Source organism: Mixophyes fleayi, chromosome 2 (genome assembly GCF_038048845.1).
Source record: "Mixophyes fleayi isolate aMixFle1 chromosome 2, aMixFle1.hap1, whole genome shotgun sequence".
Lineage (NCBI taxonomy): Eukaryota > Metazoa > Chordata > Amphibia > Anura > Limnodynastidae > Mixophyes > Mixophyes fleayi.
The window spans coordinates 207,010,164-207,030,236 of NC_134403.1; the positions used below are offsets into that span (position 1 = coordinate 207,010,164).

The 20,073-nt window shown below is 38.3% G+C and overlaps 1 protein-coding gene across 1 annotated transcript; it reads right to left on the bottom strand.

Moving 5' to 3' along the window:
* Positions 1 to 1,977: 1,977 nt before the first annotated feature.
* SF3A3 (splicing factor 3a subunit 3) lies at positions 1,978 to 19,761 on the bottom strand. Its single transcript, XM_075195412.1, has 17 exons — positions 19,623 to 19,761; positions 18,530 to 18,577; positions 18,376 to 18,428; positions 18,098 to 18,203; positions 17,442 to 17,514; positions 17,002 to 17,093; positions 15,749 to 15,831; positions 14,738 to 14,876; positions 13,144 to 13,212; positions 12,299 to 12,366; positions 11,630 to 11,737; positions 8,996 to 9,065; positions 6,650 to 6,814; positions 5,753 to 5,863; positions 4,947 to 5,037; positions 4,151 to 4,206; positions 1,978 to 3,153 (listed from the first exon to the last, which is right to left on the bottom strand). Exons 1-17 carry the CDS (start codon positions 19,716 to 19,718, stop codon positions 3,076 to 3,078), a joined length of 1,506 nt encoding a protein of 501 aa, XP_075051513.1. The 5' UTR covers positions 19,719 to 19,761; the 3' UTR covers positions 1,978 to 3,075.
* Between the last annotated feature and the right edge of the window lie 312 nt (positions 19,762 to 20,073).

The following is a 20,073-nucleotide window of genomic DNA, read 5'->3' on the forward strand; positions in this document are numbered from 1 at the left end:
TCAAGCCCAAACAACACTCCACCTGAACAGGGAGAAATTCTAGCGATTTCTTAGATTCAGTGTCCGCATCCCAGGACCTCAGCCATAGGGCCCTCCTGGTCGCAACTGCTGTTGCTGAAACAGAGGAGGAGATGGAAGCTGCGTTTTGGGCAGCTTCATACACATACCCTGAAGCCTCCTTGAGGTGAAGGGCAAGGGGAAGAAAGTCTGAATCTTGCAGACCTGTAGCTAACTGGTCGGCCCATGTTTCCATAGCTCTGGCAACCCAGACTGATGTAAACATGGGTCTAAATGAAGAACCTGCTGCCATGTAGATGGACTTTAAGAAAGCCTTTATCTTACTGCCAATGGAATCCTGCAGGGAGGCTGTCCCTGGAACAGGGAGTGTGGTGGGGCGAGCTAAGTGTGCTACTGGCATATCAACCCTTGGGACCTGTTCCCAATAGTTTAGATCATCCTCCTGCAGTGGGTATAGAGCCAGGTACCTTCGGGGAATAACAAACCTACGATCAGGTTGTTTCCAATATGCTTCTGTGATCTCTTTTAACTCCAAAGATGGAGGAAAAAACGGATCGCCTGCCTTCTGACCCTTTTAAAAAAGACTGATATGTAGGTCTAATCTCCTTTAGGTCTAGAAGTTGAAATGCTGCCGCACTGCTACCACCAGGTCATCAATCCCCTGATATTTCAGACTCCTCTGGGTCCGTAATACAGGCAATCACACAAGAAATAGACAAAATATACTAACTAATCTATGACAGAAGTCAAAAGATAGCCTTAACAGGGATACTATGTGTGAAACCAAAGAATATTTATGCAAATAATATTCTACTAATATATTTGCATGAATAAGTTTTCTAATACACCTCTCTCTCTCTATTATAGAGAGTATAGAAAAGGTTTATTGGTACTTAGCCTTCCCAAGGCTAAGCTGTTTGGAGCAGAAGTCTATCAGCAGTTCTGCTTATCCCCCCTCAGAAGAAGCTGCTGCCTCTTTTCCCAGGCAGATCTTGGCACCTTGGGAGAGTCCAAATTTTCTCTGCAGGTAGGGGAACTCTATTATCCTAGCTCTCTCCGTCCTGCACTTGCTCCACTCGAAAGCACAATGGTTGTGAAGGCGATGTACTGCTTCTTTCTAAGCGGTAATCACCGTTCAGTGCATCTCCTGGCCACTGCAAATAAGGACCCCCCCCCATCTTTTCTGAGGGAGAAGACTTGGAATAGCCCAGCAATGGCAGGCTCCAACGGCAGCGATTACCGGTGCTCTCTATCACTCGTGGCAGCGCCTAGTATGGACCAGTGTGACAACAGCTTATATAAGCTGCCTGTCAGCACTGCAAAGAAGCAGGAAAAAAAAATCTCTGCTGTCAGTGAAAGCTGTCTTGCTCTCTCTTCTGACAGCTGCTGCTTTTACTAAACGAGTGTGCTCTGTGAGAAGAACAGAGCACACCTCTGCAGGTAATACAAAATAAAAATTTAATAAAACATATTAAGTAAAAAAAACAACAAAACCTTACTATCTAGCATAAGTGAGCACAACTCCCTTGGGCACTAAACGAAAACTGAAGACGCTACAGGGTGGCTTGCAGAGGGGAGGGGTTTGTCAGCAGCATACATTGACAGTGTTAACTAGTTAAGTGCCAAACTCCATTCCCCTCACACAACCCACTGTATAAGTGTCCCCCAGACAGGAGAAATTAGTGGTTAAAAAGAGCTACCCCTTGACTTGGGATGCAATCTGCCTGCAGTGTGACCTTACGGGAGAGGAGTCACATTATATAGCCCCAGGTGTTCTAATTTCCTGTCTATCAGCTGAGTAGGAAGTTAAACCATTAGCATTGGCTGTCGGGAAGTCCAAAAAGGAAAAATACTGTTTACCATCTATTTTCGTATTGTGTCCTAATTTGAGCTTTCCTTACTGCTTGTTTGACCCTTATTTATACTCAGTTGTGAGTTAAATAACTCACCACAGTAAGGCAACATTAGGGATCCATTTATTTCAAGTTAATAAACTTTACATTTTTACTTTTTATTTACATTGTTTTACTGGCACATTAATGTACTTTCAATTGTAAAATGTGCCTAAATGGAGCAAAATATAGCCTTAAAATAATGGAGGTGAGGCTGCAGTCACCTTTTAGCCAACACGCAGAGTGCTAGTCGGTACCAAAAGCTCAGCTCCATACCAGTAATTTGTAACAAGCAGATCACTGGTAAAAGCTTCTTGCTTCAGGTTCCTATGACAGGAGCATGTGATCGGTGAGGATCTAAAAAAAACCTAAAAACAGCCAGTGCCATCCTTGAACTGCAGGCTACCTGCCAATTTCCTAGGACCAGTAGGTGAAACCAAGTTAGTGCAGAATAAGTCATACTGGGTGAGGCATGTAATGGACCGTTTTACAGTGAAACAGAAGGTGGAGATCTGTGAAGCGGGACACTATTTACATGAAGCTATTCAGGGGAGGCAGTGTTCTCACATGAGGTTGGGAACTGAAAATTAGCAATGCAATGAACTGTGGTTACAGATCAACACTAACTGCCCACATTAAATGTGTTAGCAAAAAAAAAATAAAAAGATAAAATAAAAAGTTTGCTATTAAGGACTAGTCTTACACAAGTGTTTTTTCTTCCCTAGAAAACATGTTGCTGAAAGAATGCCTACACCAATTACACAGGGAGGGTAACTTATACATTATAGTAGATATCATGTTTGTGGTCTGGCTCTCAGCATGGAAAATATATCAACTGGTAGATTTCAGTAAGAACTAGGTCATCAAACTAATCAGAAAGACATCCCTCACCCATGTAGTTGCCGTGTCATTGTATACAGATGTAGGATAAGTGACCTGAATACAATATACAATTTTCTTTTACAGCTATTTTTGGTCATTTCCAATAGGTTTAACTGACTACATACAAACTTTACTGAAAATGTTGTTTGCATTTTAATTAAAAAAAAGACAATCATACAAGTAACAAGCCACACTGATCAATGGGCTCCAGCAAACAAAAAGTAGTTTGAATCGAATACAAACAAAAAAACAATAATGAAACTTGTGGAAAAAAGGACTGGTATTAGAGAAGGCCTTGACGTTTCAAATCTTCATAGGTCTTCTTGTTAACAACATTCCCACTTGAATCTTCATATTCCTCCTGTACATAAAGATATACACATTTTGGTTAAGAAGCATTAGTTACTGGACAGTTAACTTTAAACTAAAGAAAGGAAACCAAAAACTAAAATTACACGTTTAGCCATCAGGACAAAGCATTCTGCCACATTAATATAAAATATGTTTCTATACCATGACTGGACTGAAAAAGAAAATCTCCACTAGCATCTCCCAAATGGCAAGGGTACTTGACGTCAGGACTCTGTTGTTCTGAGGAAGGGGTGTAGGGGTCTTTACCATGAAATATTTACTGTGTATGCTTTTTTAAAATGTTTTAAGTATGTAACCCTGTTATTTAACTTATTGGTAGCTATTGCTAGAGCTATATATAGTAGACCTATGTATTGATAATCTATTGTCCATGTAAATGTTAATTATATTAATTTTGTAGGAGTATATATTGCATATTATGCACAGTAGTTTCAATACATATAAAACCAGGGTATTCAGTCAATTTCATGCTTTTTTCCCCGTAATTTATATGACCTTGCTGATGGTACCCTGTGCAGTGCAATCAAAATAAGGCATTTTCCAGCCTCTAGATAAAGTTATATATAGTTACAACAGTGATAATTGCAGAAAATAAATTAAGCACTACCCAAAGAGGGCTAAAATTATGGCATCAAAGCAATGTGATCTGCATGTTCTCAAGTAAAGTACAAGATTCAAATATAATTCTTATGTCGTGTTTTGCTCCCCAGTAACGCACTGTATTGACATCAGTTGCTGGGTTACTAGGCAGAACACAGGAGACACAGCAGCACAACAGGGCTTGTGTCACAGACCAGCAAGTAATATACCTGGGAGGGTTGTGCCAAGTCCCTGATGGATTTATTTCCTATAAACGAAGGTTAAATTACTGAAATGAAAGTAACTAGATATATTTTGTGCCATCTCTCAAGTCTTCATTAACTGTCAGTCGAGTCCGGTTGTTTATTTCTTATGTGAGGATCCCTGCTGTGTCATGACTTGCTTACCTCTGTGTCAGGCTGCCACCTCTCTGATGCCTTCTGGAGCTTGAGTTTTGACCACACTATAAAGAAATAAAAACATGCAGAGCTTATTACAGCAGTGACAAAAAGGTGTTTAAGTTAAAATATACTTGGCAATAGTCTTCAATGATCAAAGACTGTAACTCTTCGTAGCATGCACACAATATGGCTGACAACTATACCAAGCAATTTACCCTTTTGGACAGAAAGGGGAAAAATTTGTGCTTGGGAACGTATGACATACATTCAGGTGGAGGTTAGAAAGTTCCTTACGAACATCACTATTGCTTGAAGCTGTAGCAAGTTATGTGGCACATTATAGAACTAAAAATACAAAAAAAAACACACACACACACACACACACGTGATCATACATATAGTGGAAGGCAAATTTTCTTTTTAGTTATGAGATAAATATTGTGCCATGTACCTTGCTAGAGCTGCCCCTGACATTCCCATAGTCAAAATTGTTTAGCAGTGCTCCTCAGTGATTATAGGGGAAAATGCTCAACGATCACATCAATGTGTATAGCATTACTATATAACAGTAGCAATAGTTATTTTTCTGTATAACTGGTTTACGGATAACATATCTTGCACGTGTAAATACACTATACTGGCAACATACAAATGTAGCAATTACTTCTATTTTTCTGTTGCTACATTTAATGCAAACCCGTGCAACATGATTCCAAATTAACAAATACCTGTCCTTAATGGCTCCTGGTAGCTGCCACACTAAGTCTAAACATTGAGAAAAAAATAAGAGACAATCACTTACATGAAACTGCATCTTCAATTTGTGTGACATTGGCAAAGTGAGCAGTGTTTGGGATGCCCAGACACCGCATGCCATGCGCGTGCCTCCATTCCTGTTAATTGGAAAGAACCAGACTATCATTAGTTGTAATACCTTGAGAACAGAGAGCTTGAAACACACTGTAAGTGGAGAATATATGTGACATATTTGTTCCTTTGTCTACTTATATGATTATTTTAAAAAGTGTTTAAAAAGAGAAGTACAGAGAATTATGCATGAATATTCACTGTTTTCACTAGCACTGTATTTGTTTACACAGTCACAGTAAGAGCAACTTCAGTAAACAATTTTAGGGTCCTTTCAAATAGATATATCTTTAGCCAACACTTCTATAATTTCCTGCCCAGTCAACTCATTGCTCTCCCCAGCAGCTATTTCCAGGGAGCACCACCGGCTGTGTTTACTTGCCACCCAGCTCTTGGAGACCAACATAGTTCTATATAATAGAATAAACTATTGTTTCCCCTATTTGTACAGGCACTATGTGAGCACTACAGCTAACACTGACTATCAGTCTGACCAGTCCTGGTAGGTGTGGGCAATAACGTCCAAGATTTTTCAATATCATTGTAAAGTATTACAACTGCCCCCACCCAGCTACTTCTTAATGCCATCTGTCTAGATACATTTTCTAGGGAAAGCACTGCAACTCACAAGGAAACCAGTTACAATTCCTGGACCAAAAGTTGAAAAATATGACACTTATTACAGCTTCTTTAGGTTTTGTAACAAACGCATACATAATATTCAAATAGGAAGATACTTACTGCAAAGTGACGCTGGAAAGCCTTAGGCCCTCTGTAGGTATAGTTACCGCATATTTCACAGTTGTAGTTTATGTTTAGTCCATGTAGTTTATACAACCAGTATGGTATGGGCTACAAGAAAGAATTTTTTTATGAAAACTTAGAAGCCGTCATGCATGCCCCAATGTACATTACTTAGCTTATAGCCTACATCACAGAACGCAGGATCCTTACACATCAGGTGTTTCCCTCCATTTTCTTGCTATTAATTTCTGCTCTGTGATGGTTTCTTTATTTTGTGGTCTTTCACTATTTTCTTTGTGACTGACATTTTGTCTGGTATATACATTCACTTTGGCCATTTATCTGTGCCACTTATGAACAAACTAAGGATGTAGTCTGCTGTCATATTGGATGCCCCAAATATATCATCCAATAATATCATATATCCTTTAGTACTAGGCTACCAGGGGAGAAAACACAAATAATGGCATCTCAAATGAACAGCAACATCTGCATACACCACCATAAAAAATGAAGTCCTGTAATAGGAGTAGTAAGTGTGTTTGCTAATTATGACTGGACGGACTACCTTAAATGTCAGCCCTAATGTCTATTGTCTTCAGTGTCGCTGTGGGTTCAGCAGTAGTTAGAAGGAAGATTTAATCGGCCCATACCTCCATACCCAAAAGTTTCAGAGATTTAAGACTTCTGCCGCTTGCAATTCTAAGGGTATTGCATATAGACTCTCCGTATAGCAACAACCTAAAATCAACTGCAAGATTGTGATATACAAATGTTTAAATGGTAGCCAACCTTTATCAGAACATACAATTACATTTGTGTATCACACCCCCTGTCTAGGCAGTATGTGTACAGCGGTCCATTTAAATTGCTACAGGACAAATGATCTCTCACCTTGCCATCCCACCCAAGCGGAAGGTTTTTGGGGTTATAAATGATCTCATTTTCCTCGTCGTCACTCTCACTTTCACTAATCTGTTCTTCCTCCTCCTCTTCTCTCTCCTCACCAGTTCGGGCCTGCTTGCGCTGCACATTCTCATGTGTCAGATGTCGCTGCTCCTGAAAATTAAAGCAAGCAAGACCAACATGTCACCCTGATGGGACAACATTTTTCTGCTACAATATTAAGTTATAAGTTTTCTTTCTACTACAGCATTTTCAGCCGCTTTACAACAGTGAAACGACTTGAAAATGCAACTTAGACTTCAATGAAATCTAAGCGTCATTTTAAAATTCTGTATAAAACAGTGCTGATTTGGGGCCCCCATCCACCTAGTGCTGAAACACAGATGTCAGTGACCACCTTTCTCCAGCACTGTGTCCAGGGAACCACTTAATATGTCCCGGACAGACAGACACTGTTACCTAGAGATCGTGATTGCCTGCGATTTCTCCATTGTGGTTGTAACTGAAACAATTTTGGTACTAGGATCAACTTTAGCTAGCGGCAGCCATGTTGAGCAAAATAGAGTTAATACAGTGCTCCTATGTAGGTTTAGAACATGGTTGTCCAACGACCCACCACATTTACAGGCCCAGCATGCCTGTAAATGTGGCCCAGCAGGAGTTTTGGTTGTGGCAAGGGGGCAGCACTGAAAAAAAAAAAAAACCTGAAAAAAAAAAAGAAGAGAAAATACTTACCTTGCGGTCACGTCAGCTGGCGCTCAGGCTCCCTCCCTGGTCTCCTCCTCCGTGTGGCGCTTGCAGTAAATGTCGGGGGTGACGTCATCACACCCGACATCCATTGCGTAGCGCAGCACAGGGGAGTCACCCGCGTGAACTATCAGCAGCAGTGAAAGATTACCCAGTATCTTATTGTTGTTACTCTGAATTTGGACTTTGTGTTCTCTGTATGTATCTAATATAAATATTAAGAGATGATTGTATGTTTAAAATTTAAACCATTTTAAATGTGCAGTGCTGAGTAGGGTGAAAATATCACCCACTGTTACCCTCATCGGAGGCTCCTCCATGAACCATTTTTCCCACCACCCTATCTTTAAATCTCTGTAGATTTCTATTAGTCCTCCTGATGCTACCTATATCGGTGACCATTTCAAACTGGTCAATAAAAAAAAATGATTCATGGGTGCAGAAAGAGAGAAAAAAAAGTTTTTGGCATTTAATCCCCCGAACCCCACTAAGGGACAGATGCAGGTAAGTTAAATTGTAGCTGGTAATGGGACTACTGCTTTAATCATGATTCTGCAACAGGTTTCCTAACTCTTACTAACTTCATTTCCAAGTAAGTTTAATAGGTTAACTATGTTTTCTATGGTTTTTTTCGATGATCAGCTATCGTTAGGGTTAGTGTATTTTATGTGCGGCCCAAACCAACTCGTCGTCTTCCAATGTGGCCCAGGGAAGCTAAAAGGTTGGACACCCCTGGTTTAGAAGTTAAGAAAAACTACAAGAATAAAAATAAAAAAAAAGATAAAATTGGCTTAAAAATGGTCTCCATCACGCTCCTAGGTTCTAGACCCCAAAATGAAGTCAGTGATCTGTTGCATGGACACATGTTGTATAAAGAGACACAAATATTTGTGATTCCAAACCTGCAAAAAGGCACCATCACAAATATTCTTCCAACATAAAGATTTGTGTACATGGATATTTTGCATCTATGTTCAGTTAGATATAACCTCAAAAAAATTAAAATAAAAACCTTCTAAAACTAAAATGTATACTTTTGTCTCTGGGTACTATAAATTCGATACCGCATAAAGAAAAACACATTTAAAACAGAAATAGCTTGTTACATTTTGGGCACAGTTTGCATGAAGTTTTGGGTACAATTAAGGAAAAGTATTTTTTCTTATTTTGTGCCCATTTTACAAATATAGATCCCAGAAAATAAAAAAAACAGCCCAAAAAAAAATCTCAATATGCTAGCAAATACATATCCTGCAAAAAAGGGACAATAAAATATCTGCCTGGACCGACAAAAATAAAATAGATTTTGTCATGAAGTGTGCACAAACCCTCTGGTCATTCAGTAAAGAAATGTGTGTATCTAAATAGAATCACACAAAAATATATATACACACACATTTTATATAAACATACAGACACACACAAATAACATACATAGGCGGTAGATTTAGTCCAAACGCCCAAATTTGTCAAATGAATGGAAAGGCGCATCACCATTAGACATAACTAAAAAAAAATACAGAACTAAAATATATAAAATATATCCCTCTAAATCGGTAGATTTAAATTTAACCAATTGTAACTTACCCCTAGGGTTTCAACATATTCGTAAATTTGCGCTTCAAGAAAAGCAATGTCCTTGTTCTTTTCTGTGTCCCTGTAAATAGATACAATATACACATTACATCAGTGCACAGGGAATCCATGTATGCAGAAGTCAAGTTCAATATTTAATGGTTATTCTTAAACATTTCAAGTCTGTTTTTTTACCCAACAAGGAGGCAGGAAGCTGCATTTCTAATAGGAATGTTTTTTAATAAACGCATAAAGGGTGTGTTCCACCTTAGGCAGGAACTCCTAATTTCCCGTACCCTCACTAGGTAGAGGATAGTGTGTCTGCATAAAATATGTAATTTTCTATAATGTTAGGGGTTTTTAGCTAAAATGCATTTAAATTTGTTAAAGATGAAAATCCCTTTTGTTTGGCACATGGTAAGTTCCAGCTACAAACACTTTTTTACAAAGGTCAGAAGTGGTGATAAATACTGAAATAGACTCAGCTGGCAAAGGAAAACAAAGGTTGAAAACCAGCATAAGCAGAAGTGAAAATAAATATCTGTAGAAACACAACAGTGCACTAAAAAAAAGAAAGAAAAAGTAATAAAAAGCTGAGTGAATCAAAGAAAAAAATAATATATTATGGAGCAAGCACGAGGTGTACCTAAAACAAACAAAACTACATACATATCAAGCATATTATATAAAAAAAACAAGACTACATATTTCAAAGTAAGGCCAGGAGCCGATGTTTTGGATGAGCAAATCTTCAATGAAAAGCTTTATTCAGGAAAATAAATGAAAAAGCCAATGCCAACAGTTGAGAGACTTCTGCACGATGATAAATCTCACTCCCTAGTACTTAAGCTTAATGCCGAAAAATATTGTGTGTTCTGTCCTCTATGGCAGTGGTTCCCAAATGTTTGCAGTTCGCGAGACTCCTATAGTCTCAATTTTTTCAAGGCACCCCTCCAAAATAATTACCAAGCAGTCCTGTTTTATAAGTAGTTGGGTCAAAAAAACGTAATAAGCATTTAGGTCAGGACAGAAATACTTATTTAGTTGTATGCAAAAATAATACACATAAATCCAAGGGAAAGAATATATTTTATATATTTGTTTCAATTATATTTCTGTCAAAGAATAATTTACAGCTAACTCGCTCTGTGCCCCCTCCTTCATTCTTTTGCCCCTCCATTACTGTTTCCTGTCACCATTCCCCTCTGTTTATTTACTTACCATACTTGACCTTCTTTCTTCTATCTTACCAATTTGGCGGTGCCCGGGACCCAGCATCCTCTCTCCTGCCGCTTGTCACTGAATGCCGGGCGTGATGACATCCCCCACGTCATTCAGTGAGAAACGAGGAGGGAGGAGGATGCTGGGTCCTGGGCAACGCCGGATTGGCAAGTTTTTTTTTCTCCTCCTGGCCACAGCACCCGTGACAGCACTGCGGCACCCCTGTGACAGCGCTGCGGCACCGCTGGGAGCCGCGGCGCACACTTTGGGAACCTAGGCTCTATGGGCTTCAATGGCAAATTTCTCACTTTCATCTTAGCTCACCCAAGACTAATGTTTAGGCAAACGGAGTCACCTCCGCATCATTTCGTACTAGTAACAGTACAAGTCAAGGCTTTTAAACCATGTATCACACTCTCGGATATTTCCATAATTCTCTGGTCTCCATGTTACATTTAATATCCCGCATAAGAACTTGTCAATTTTTGCAGCTCAAACTTGACCATTTTACTGAAGGACTACCTAACTGCAAGACCCTTTACAACTGTTGAACCGCTGTGTCTGTGGAAGGCCTTGAGGAAAAAAAGGATTAGTCTCAGAGGACACTCATGAATTTGTTTGGGAGACTGACATTAGATGAGGAGGACTGGGCCTAGATATGGTTGTGTAAGTCCTCCAACTTTACCTGCGTTAAAATGAAGGGGAAAAAAATGCATAGAAGTTTATGCAGCACTGGTACTATGTTCCAGTTAGGTAATGTAACTTTTCCTGATAAATTGGAGAGATGCTGAAGGGGCTGCATGGCACTCTGTTACCTCATCCACATCTGGTTGACTTGTCTGAAGCACCAAGAGTTTTGGAGAACCATAAAAAAAAAGGTAGTATACACAATTCTCCAAATTGAGCTCCCACTTGGGTCAACCAGGTGCCAAATGAAGCTCATCAAACACATATCTGGCGCCACCTGCCAGGTAGCAGCAGTCTGGAAATCGCCAGCGGCGTGATCAGATAAGCTATAACAGAATTGGTAATGTGTACCACAGGAATACATAACACGCATTCTCAAATATTCTTTCTGTAAAACCATGAGCCCCCTACTAAAAGTATGCTGACCTTTGACTCATGGCATTGATATCCTTCACTGAACATTCAATAATTCTCCCCCTGGGCATGACTACCACCCTTCATCTTTCTTTTTTTTTTTTTTTAGAGACTTTTCTGTCTGTTAAAACCCCCCAGTTGATAAATAACCTGGTCTATATACAGGTTCTCCTGTTCGACTACAATTCCTCCCAATTACAGAATCTGATAACAGGTACATCTTAACAAATGGACAACCTGCAGAGGTAGTTTCCAACAACAGGCAGCTGCCAATAGACAAAATGAGAATGATGTGCAGCTTAGCACAAAATACCAGATATTTACCTTCTGATACCCTTTGCTTTTGGATTCTTTGTGAACAAAGATGAATCCAGGGCATCCAAAGATTTTCCTTTTGTACCGAAAAGTCTCTGCGCTCTTTCTTCAAGAGTTCTAGGGCAAAAATGTTATTAAATAAATTTGGTATAAAAAAAGAAAGGAAAAGAGAAGTTAAATCAAGACCTACATATAAATGCACAGTGAATTTCAACTCGAGAACACAATGAATAAAAATCAATATATGCAACTTCATAGTCCATAAGTCACAAAGTGATCTTTTTTTCCATGGGAATTCTGCACAATTGGGCAATTTTAGTCACTCTCTCACTGCATTTCATCTGGATGTGCTGTCTCTCTCCAAACTACACCCTCCAAAAATAAATAAATTATACACTCTGACAAGACAGTCTATAAATTGTAATTTCATAGTGCTGCTTACACCATGCTACAATCACTGCAGTAGTTACATCTATTAAAAGGTGAAATGGTGGCACACTTACATGCCTCTGCCAGTTCTATACAGTGGTTTAATAAGTTTATCCTGCCATTTCCATTTTAGTTGCTCTGTTTATAATATCAGAATCTGTGTAAAAAATGCCCTGTTATCTTTCTCTGTATTACAATAATTAACGGCCAAAACACAAAAACACGCATGTAAAAAGCTACATCACTTACCCTCCACATTTAAGCCCCAGTGCAAGCAGGGCCAACTTCAATCTGTCCAATCCAAGAGAGGCTAACTCCTGCCAGAAAGAAAAGAAAAATTAAAAATGTTATTATAAATATTATAAAAATGACAGCCAGGTAACAAAACAATATTTGCAAATGTCAAGGCAATGGTTTTCCTAACTTTTGATTTAATTCACTAAAAATTTTTCCCTGACTTTACTTTGTTAACAATAGGTCTTCACTAAAGTGAGCTTGGATACATGGTACGCCAAAGAACCTCATGGGATTTCATTTCTTCTGTGTCAGCTTAGGCAGCACTTCCAGTTTTAGAACAGGATGAAGCAACCCTTAAGACTCTGTTCACATATGTGCATTTCAATGGGCTAACAATACAGTAGTTATAGGGGCCATTGATCTTTATAGTAAATAATTCTCTTTTTTTACATTAAAATCCAGCACACCGCAAAACTGATCTACATACATTCAAACGTAAACAAGGAGAGGTCGCACAAGAATTTACAATCTGCATGGCTTCCTAGCAATATATATGCACTTTGATCGTGCTCTGTCTATTTAAACTGACTAAAGGCAAACGCATCAAAACGTTTCCTGCCAGAAAAAAGAAACAAACAATCAGAAGGACTTATTTTTGCATTTCTGTTACCTACTCCTGAACATTTTTTGTTCAAACAAAATGTTTTCCTATTTTGTAATAAAGTTACTAAGAATCATAGTTGTACAATTACAGGCGTCATCTATATAGACAACAGTTAAAAACACAATATTCCCTAATACCTTAAAAGAAAACAGGAAAGAAAAAGAAGGATTCACATTGGCCGCAGGAATCTTACCTCCCAAGATGAAAAGGCAGAGAGGTCCAAATGAGCACCTGCATGTGTAAGGGCACTGCTAGTTTCTTTCTGCAAATCACAAAAGATAAACATTAGTGCAAAATTTAAAACACTATCCTATATTCAGATATTCAAGAACTGCAGAAATCCCATTAAGAATAAATTAACAGAATATTCTGTTAATTGTACTTTATTTCTATTCTTATTTGCAAATTTTAATGAAAAGGTGCATTAAATATTGACCGTTGTGCCTAAATACAGTACAATAACAAATTTGTCACATAATTTAACAGAACAGTATCACCTAGTGGTCATACTGCAATATAGAGTGTTTGAAATTATATTTGACATTTAGGAGTATAATTAGGTGCCGGGAGCGCGGTAACGTACCGAAACGATAATCCGCGGCAACGCAATAAGGCTGATCTTCCTTTGCACCACAGAGTTGCAAGGAAAAATCTGCGTTATTGCAGTACTGTATTCCCTTCGGTAATGCGCACTCTGCACGTTACCGCGATCCAGCACCTTATTGAATATGCCTCTTAGGGGGGATTTCAATTGCCAGTGATGAGGTGCCATGCACATTGCCGTCAATCGCGGTACAAATCTCCACCACAAAGTGTCTCCAGAACATCCGTGAGACACTACACGGCTAACTGAATTTCCCTCATGGACTGTTAACTAAGCATAACATCCCTGTGTTTCCGATTAACGCAATAGCAACTAAGGTGACAGGAAGCAGCTAGGCTATTATGTTTAATCAGTTATTGATTACAATTAAGAACTACGGTGAGCCAGGAGAATCTGACTGCATTCAAGATGGTTCATGGCCTCCCAATCCGCTTGTGAACAGAAAGGCATAGCAAACTAATGGATCACAAGGCAAGATCTAAGCCACGGTTATGGAAATGTACACATACTTTCTTATGAATGCTGGTAGTCACCAAATAAAATAACAAATAACTGGGCTTTTTAATGACTAAAAACAAGGAGTAGATTCACAGTTAGGAAGACTTCTGCTTTCCCCACAGATAAAATAAAATAGAGCTGCATAACATGGCATTTTTTACATTTTATTTACAATAGTTTACATAATTGTAGCAGCTGTATACAAATAAGAATGTCTAGGGAAAGTGAAAGCAGAGAACAGTTCATTGCTGATAGGTACCAGCATAGTAGAAACAAATGTATTAAAGCAGGATCTTGCAATTAAATAGTGTATCATCCTCTTATAGGTATCAAATGGGAAACTCTCTCTGCTAACATTATGTGAACAGCACCAGCAACACGTGGAATAAACTGGAGATTGGGTGCTCCAAATTCCGGAAGAAAATAAAAAAAGACTAACAGGAAACATCCCTCTTTACTCCAAGTATTCTGCATAAAAAGATTACTGCCTGTGTATTCCTTGCTTAGGGTGAAAGAAGATGTATTTGATGAATCACAGATTGCACAAACACAATGTAATAGGATCCTTGTTATGCAGATTGCTCCTAACTGGCACAGTAAATGTCAATCGACGGTTTCAAATATACTACCATCCGGAAAATCACCTTGACATGCCTACATTATACCACTGATGTCAATTACTTACTGGCCATCCTGGAAAGCTTCCAGTCTCCCACTTCTTCTCAAAGTCATTCTGTATCTTTCCAAAAAGTTCATTTTGATCCAGCAATGGTTTCACTCTGTCTGTATAATCTTGTAGGTACTCTAAAAGCACTTCCAAATACCTGCGATACCATGGAATATATATAGAAACGTGTCAGGATGAGAGCTCAAATCTGATATGCTGAAATAGAATATTGAATGTCAGGGTCCAAATAAAACATTGCATTGATACATAAACGAACCTCGGGCCCGATTCATTAAGGATCTTAAATGAAGAGAAATCTTATTTCAGTCTCCTGGACAAAACCATGTTACAATGCAAGGGGTGCAAATGAGTGTTCGGTTTTGCACATAAGTTAAATACTGACTGTTTTTTCATGTAGCACACAAATACTTGATAGCTTATTTGTACACTGAAATTGAAAGTTGATATGTGTGTGCTACATGAAAAAACAGGCAGTATTAAAAAAAAAAGTTACTTGTCTGTCGGCAGTTTCCTGTGTAAAGTTGGGACAGAAATCACATCTGGAAATTAATACTCTTCTATTTTAAACAACTATTTCCTTTTAAATTTACTGTTGGTCACATTTATAATAACTGTAAAAGAAATAATATATGACTAAAAACTTGTCAATTAGCATTACACAGTCATTTTAAACAAGAGGACCATATAGAGACTTATGTTCTTGTAAATGTACATGCGGGGTGAGTTTCCCACATTCCTACCAACTAGAAGTGAAGATATCCCATGTCCAATCCCTCATTATGTTTCAAATGCCTGGTATAACAGCAAGTGACACAGGAGAAAAATAAAATTGTCAGCTAAACTCACTGCTTTATGTGAACCGCAGACTGTTATATCCCAAATTGTCCCTTACGGGACTGCCAGTTATGGGGTTGTCCCTGAAGACCATTTCTCATGGGTGGACTGGGTTAGTAAAACAGGTTATTTGGTTCACCAGTATATACTAAACATGCATTTGAAATCACTTACCGTTTGTATTCTGCATTTTTTCTCTCTTTAGGAATGTCGAAAAGTTGGTCAAAAGTTGATAAATATGTGATATAGTCCAATTTCTAAAAAGACAATTAAAACAGTAAGCATCCTCCCTGTACATTATTAGAAAAATAAGCAGCATTTGTAAGGTTTACACTAATCAACCACTTTAACAGGATCAACTACTAGTGGATTGCTCTCACAGTCTGAATTTGTTGGGCATGGACCCAAGATGGTGTCAAAAGCATGGCACAGATGCTGAACCATGTTGGCTCTAATACCTCCTATAGTTGTTATAAACTAGCTGGTGGTTAATTTCTTCCTGCTCAACTTAACATGTTAGACTGTTGGACTGAGATTAAGATTTAGTGACTGGGAAGGATGCTGCATTAAGCGAAATTCTGCTCAATCACAGATGAGTACATTGACGCCATAAGGAATCATGTGATCGGCAACCTTGTTCAAATATCCTGTTGCTTTCCAAATGCTGCTCTATACCTACAAAGTCGCCCAATGGGGGGTGGGGAAGAGGGTTCAATTGGCTGCGTTACCTCCAAAAAGTAACATGGTCTGTGCTCTGTTACTGTTAATGCAGTAATCTTAACCGGCATTTCTGGTCACGGCAGAAATCAGCACTAAACTTTACCGTACAAACAGTAATAATGCACAGGCCTCGTTACTTTCGGCAGTAATGCGGCCAGTTGAATCCCCCCCCCGCCCCCAATGTGTACTACTGAATCACATCTATCAATTCAACTCTACTACCAGCTTCCATTGTTGACATCTTGCCGAACAAAACCATAGATCCATGACCCCTATGTGCCCCCTCATTTTTTTTTTTGTGTGCCTACCTCAACCCATCAGTGACAGAGTAACACTGCAATACTTTTGACAGCGACAATGTTAAACTCAGCTGACTGACTGTGCCCATTTGCACAATTTACTTCAACCTTTACAGGGCCTTTCATTACCTGAAATGGGCAGATGTAACTAATAAGCTGGCTGCTCACTGTATTTTTCACAAGTCAGTAAAAATGGACATAGGTTGGCCTACACAAAAAAAGCATCTCAGCATATCTGAACACTAGAGCAAGTTGCAAATATGAAAAACATAAGCAGAGTTTGAAGGTACTTGCATTGTTATATTCAACATTTCAGATTAGTACAGATTAGCACAACTCTTTGCCTGCTTTTTTTTCTTGTCAGGTGACATTTTCCCATTTAAAATACCGATTTTCTTGTTCTTTTACCTCTGCTGACTTGAGGTTGATGTATTTCAAGTAACAGTCATGAAGGTCCAAGTATCGACCATAACCCTCCTCATCTGTGAACTCCACCAGATCTGAGACAAGAACAGTATGAGTCATCCACAGGTGAAATAAACGTTAAAAAGTAAGGTGTTACAGTTATGGCTGTAACAAATCTGTTATTAAAATAATGAATAAATACTAACAGTTATAAGGCTCAGACTAGAAGCTACAGTGCCTAGCTTTTGTTCTCAAAACAAGATTTACCAAGGTGAAAGTCATCCCGAAATCAAGCTCAGCAATTATTTCAATATTATCCATGTCAACAAAAATGCCTAAACTAATTGGAGCACTGAGAAGTCTGTTTTAAAGATCAGTGCAAAGGAACCTCATGTTGAAGGGAAAATAACCATGGGCATTTTAAGGACACACCATGTACTTACTTTGATCTTCTTCACTCGGGTTCTCCCTGGACTTCAGCAGCTCATCAAATTCCACCGACATAGGAACACAAATCTTTCAAAGACACAAAAAGTTATTACAACATATAACACATTCTACTACTAGGAAAAAGGTCAAAATTGATCTGCGCTAAAATACTATTCGATTATGATGGCTGGCCCTTTATGGGAGCTGCTTGAGCATAGATATTCTCAGACTATCACTAAATAGATAAAATCAGGTTTCTCAATCGCTGCCCCAACTTAGAGTTAGTGAGAAGAAAAAACATGTACATTTAAATTTAATGGCCATGCCTAGATTTATATAGATCAAGGCATCACCATTAAAATTCCTGTAAATTTACATGTTCTTCTCACTCACTCTAAGGGGATGCAGCAATTGAGAAACCCGATTTTAAATCATACTACTAGTGTTTTTAGTTAAAGTTTTTCATGTCATAATCCAAATTTATATTACAAATACATGATAATGGGTCATAGTTTATACAAACAAAAGTATATCCAAATTAAAAAGACCTGTTTTAATTTGCACAAGTAAAAAAATAAAAAATTGCTCTATTTTCTGATCCTGGAAACACCTGTAGACATGAATTCTGACTTGTACACATTCCACAACAGAAACTGACCAATAAACTCACCTCATTTGGATGCTTCCGGTGAAATTCTTTAATCAATTTGAGTCTGTTGTAAAATTCACCAAACTCATTGGGCCCAGAAATTGCATTCAGTTCTTCCTTTCTTAATCTGAAATACCCAAATGACCATTAATTTAAAAACACTGATTGAAACATTCAACAATATAAGTCATACTTCAAAATACCACTAGATCTTATTATGTTATGGATCCACTTCTATGATTAGCTCTGCCAAGGCTCAATTCTTCACCAGGAGTATTTTAATAAGTAATTTCTCTTACCCATCTTTATCTTCGTATAAATCCCTGGAGTTTGCACTCACTTCCATGTATCTCTACAAATAAAAATACATAGAGTTATAAGCAAGGAGTTTTAAACCAGTAAGTTTTGTTGTTTATCAGAAAGGCAACTTAAATAGAAATGATCAGCACTTACATCCTGCATTGCTCGAGCTCTGTGATCTGAATTTATCTGTTCGCGTAACTGAAGTGAGAGAGAAACATTGTTATCTACAAATCACCATTTGTAAGGTGCCACAAAACTCAGCAGTTATAAATCATCTCACACACACCAATACAAGTATATAGAAGTTTGATGAATGAGGTGCAGACATGATAGAGGATAGAGAGGGCCATGGACAGAAGATAAAACACAGCCAGATTCCATGTTCCTATGATTAATTTAATAACAATGCACACTTTATTTTATCTTTTGTCATTTTAAAAACAGCGTGCTGCAGATTTTCTTTATACATCTTTTACATTGGGACTATGGAAACATATCTAAAAGCACATGTATTTTCAATCCATTGCAATATGCTGCTTTCAGGCAGAAATACGTTAAAAAATATATATTGAAAGAGGAATGTAAGAATGCATCATACTTTATAATGCAAAATACAAAAAACAGTACCTTTTTTTTTTAACAAAAACACATACTGAAATGATTGTCAAAATTAAGTTTTATTGAATGATTTGTTTTAATGGTAAAAAAAAAAGAAAACCTTTCCTGTGTGCACATACCCTTAGCAGGTTAGAAGCAAATAGATAACATGTCACTAAATAAAGTGACTTCAGTATAGGTATTTAGTATTGTGCATGCTTTATTTTCACTCATAACAGATATGTAATTTCAAGTGATGCAAAGGATTATACCACATATTCTTAGCACAAGACTAGCCAAATAAGCCTGCTAATCCTACCCCGATTACTAGTGAACATGAACCAGTATGGATGCTACAGGTTACAATCAAATTCAAGGCAAAACATCTAGTTTAGATTTGTTACAAAGATCATTTTTCCAACACAAATACACAAAACACAGCAAACGTATAGCTTGGAAATGCTACATAGTAATTATAAAAATATATTAATAGTATATGAGCCCGAGTGCACTTTCTCCAACACAACATGTCCCATGTACGTAACCCACACGAACCAAGGGGCAGAATCCCCCGCGCAGACCCGAGCACCGACTGCCCCGGACATGACTGAGCAGCAACATGATCGACCCCCACCCGAGTTCTCACCGTGGCTTTCTTCGCCATCATTTCCTTTGTCATGACATCCATGAGCCGTTCTTTTTCCTCATGGTAACGCCGCTGTTGCTCCAGAATAGTCTCCATCTTCGAAAGGCCCGACCCGGAAATGATGGGTGCGATACAATACTATTCCCTTCGAATTCAGATGATGGAAAAAAGTTCCGCTGTTCGCATAATAGTTCCAGCCCTACGTGAAAAAGCAGAGGAGGACTCGCTGACACAGCTCCCCCTTCTGGTGCTTGGGCGCAGGTACAGGTGGATACACAGTGTATCAGAGTGTCTTGTTCGTCCTTACATACTTACATTCTTATATGTTCTATAACACTTGTTTGTTCTATATCTTACATGTTATGCCTAATGTATAGTATTGTACATAATGTCTTACTATTCTTGCACTCTTCCTGTATTTTTTTCCTGTACTTGTTTTGTATTTGCTTGT

Coding starts and splice junctions, on each gene's coding strand:
- SF3A3 (XM_075195412.1), bottom strand. CDS start 19,718: ATGGAGACTATTCTGGAGCAACAGCGGCGTTACCATGAGGAAAAAGAA. Junction 18,429..18,529: donor GAGCTCGAGCAATGCAGGAT/GTAAGTGCTGAT, acceptor TTTTATTTGTAG/AGATACATGGAAGTGAGTGC. Junction 13,213..14,737: donor GAAGCTTTCCAGGATGGCCA/GTAAGTAATTGA, acceptor TGTGATTTGCAG/AAAGAAACTAGCAGTGCCCT.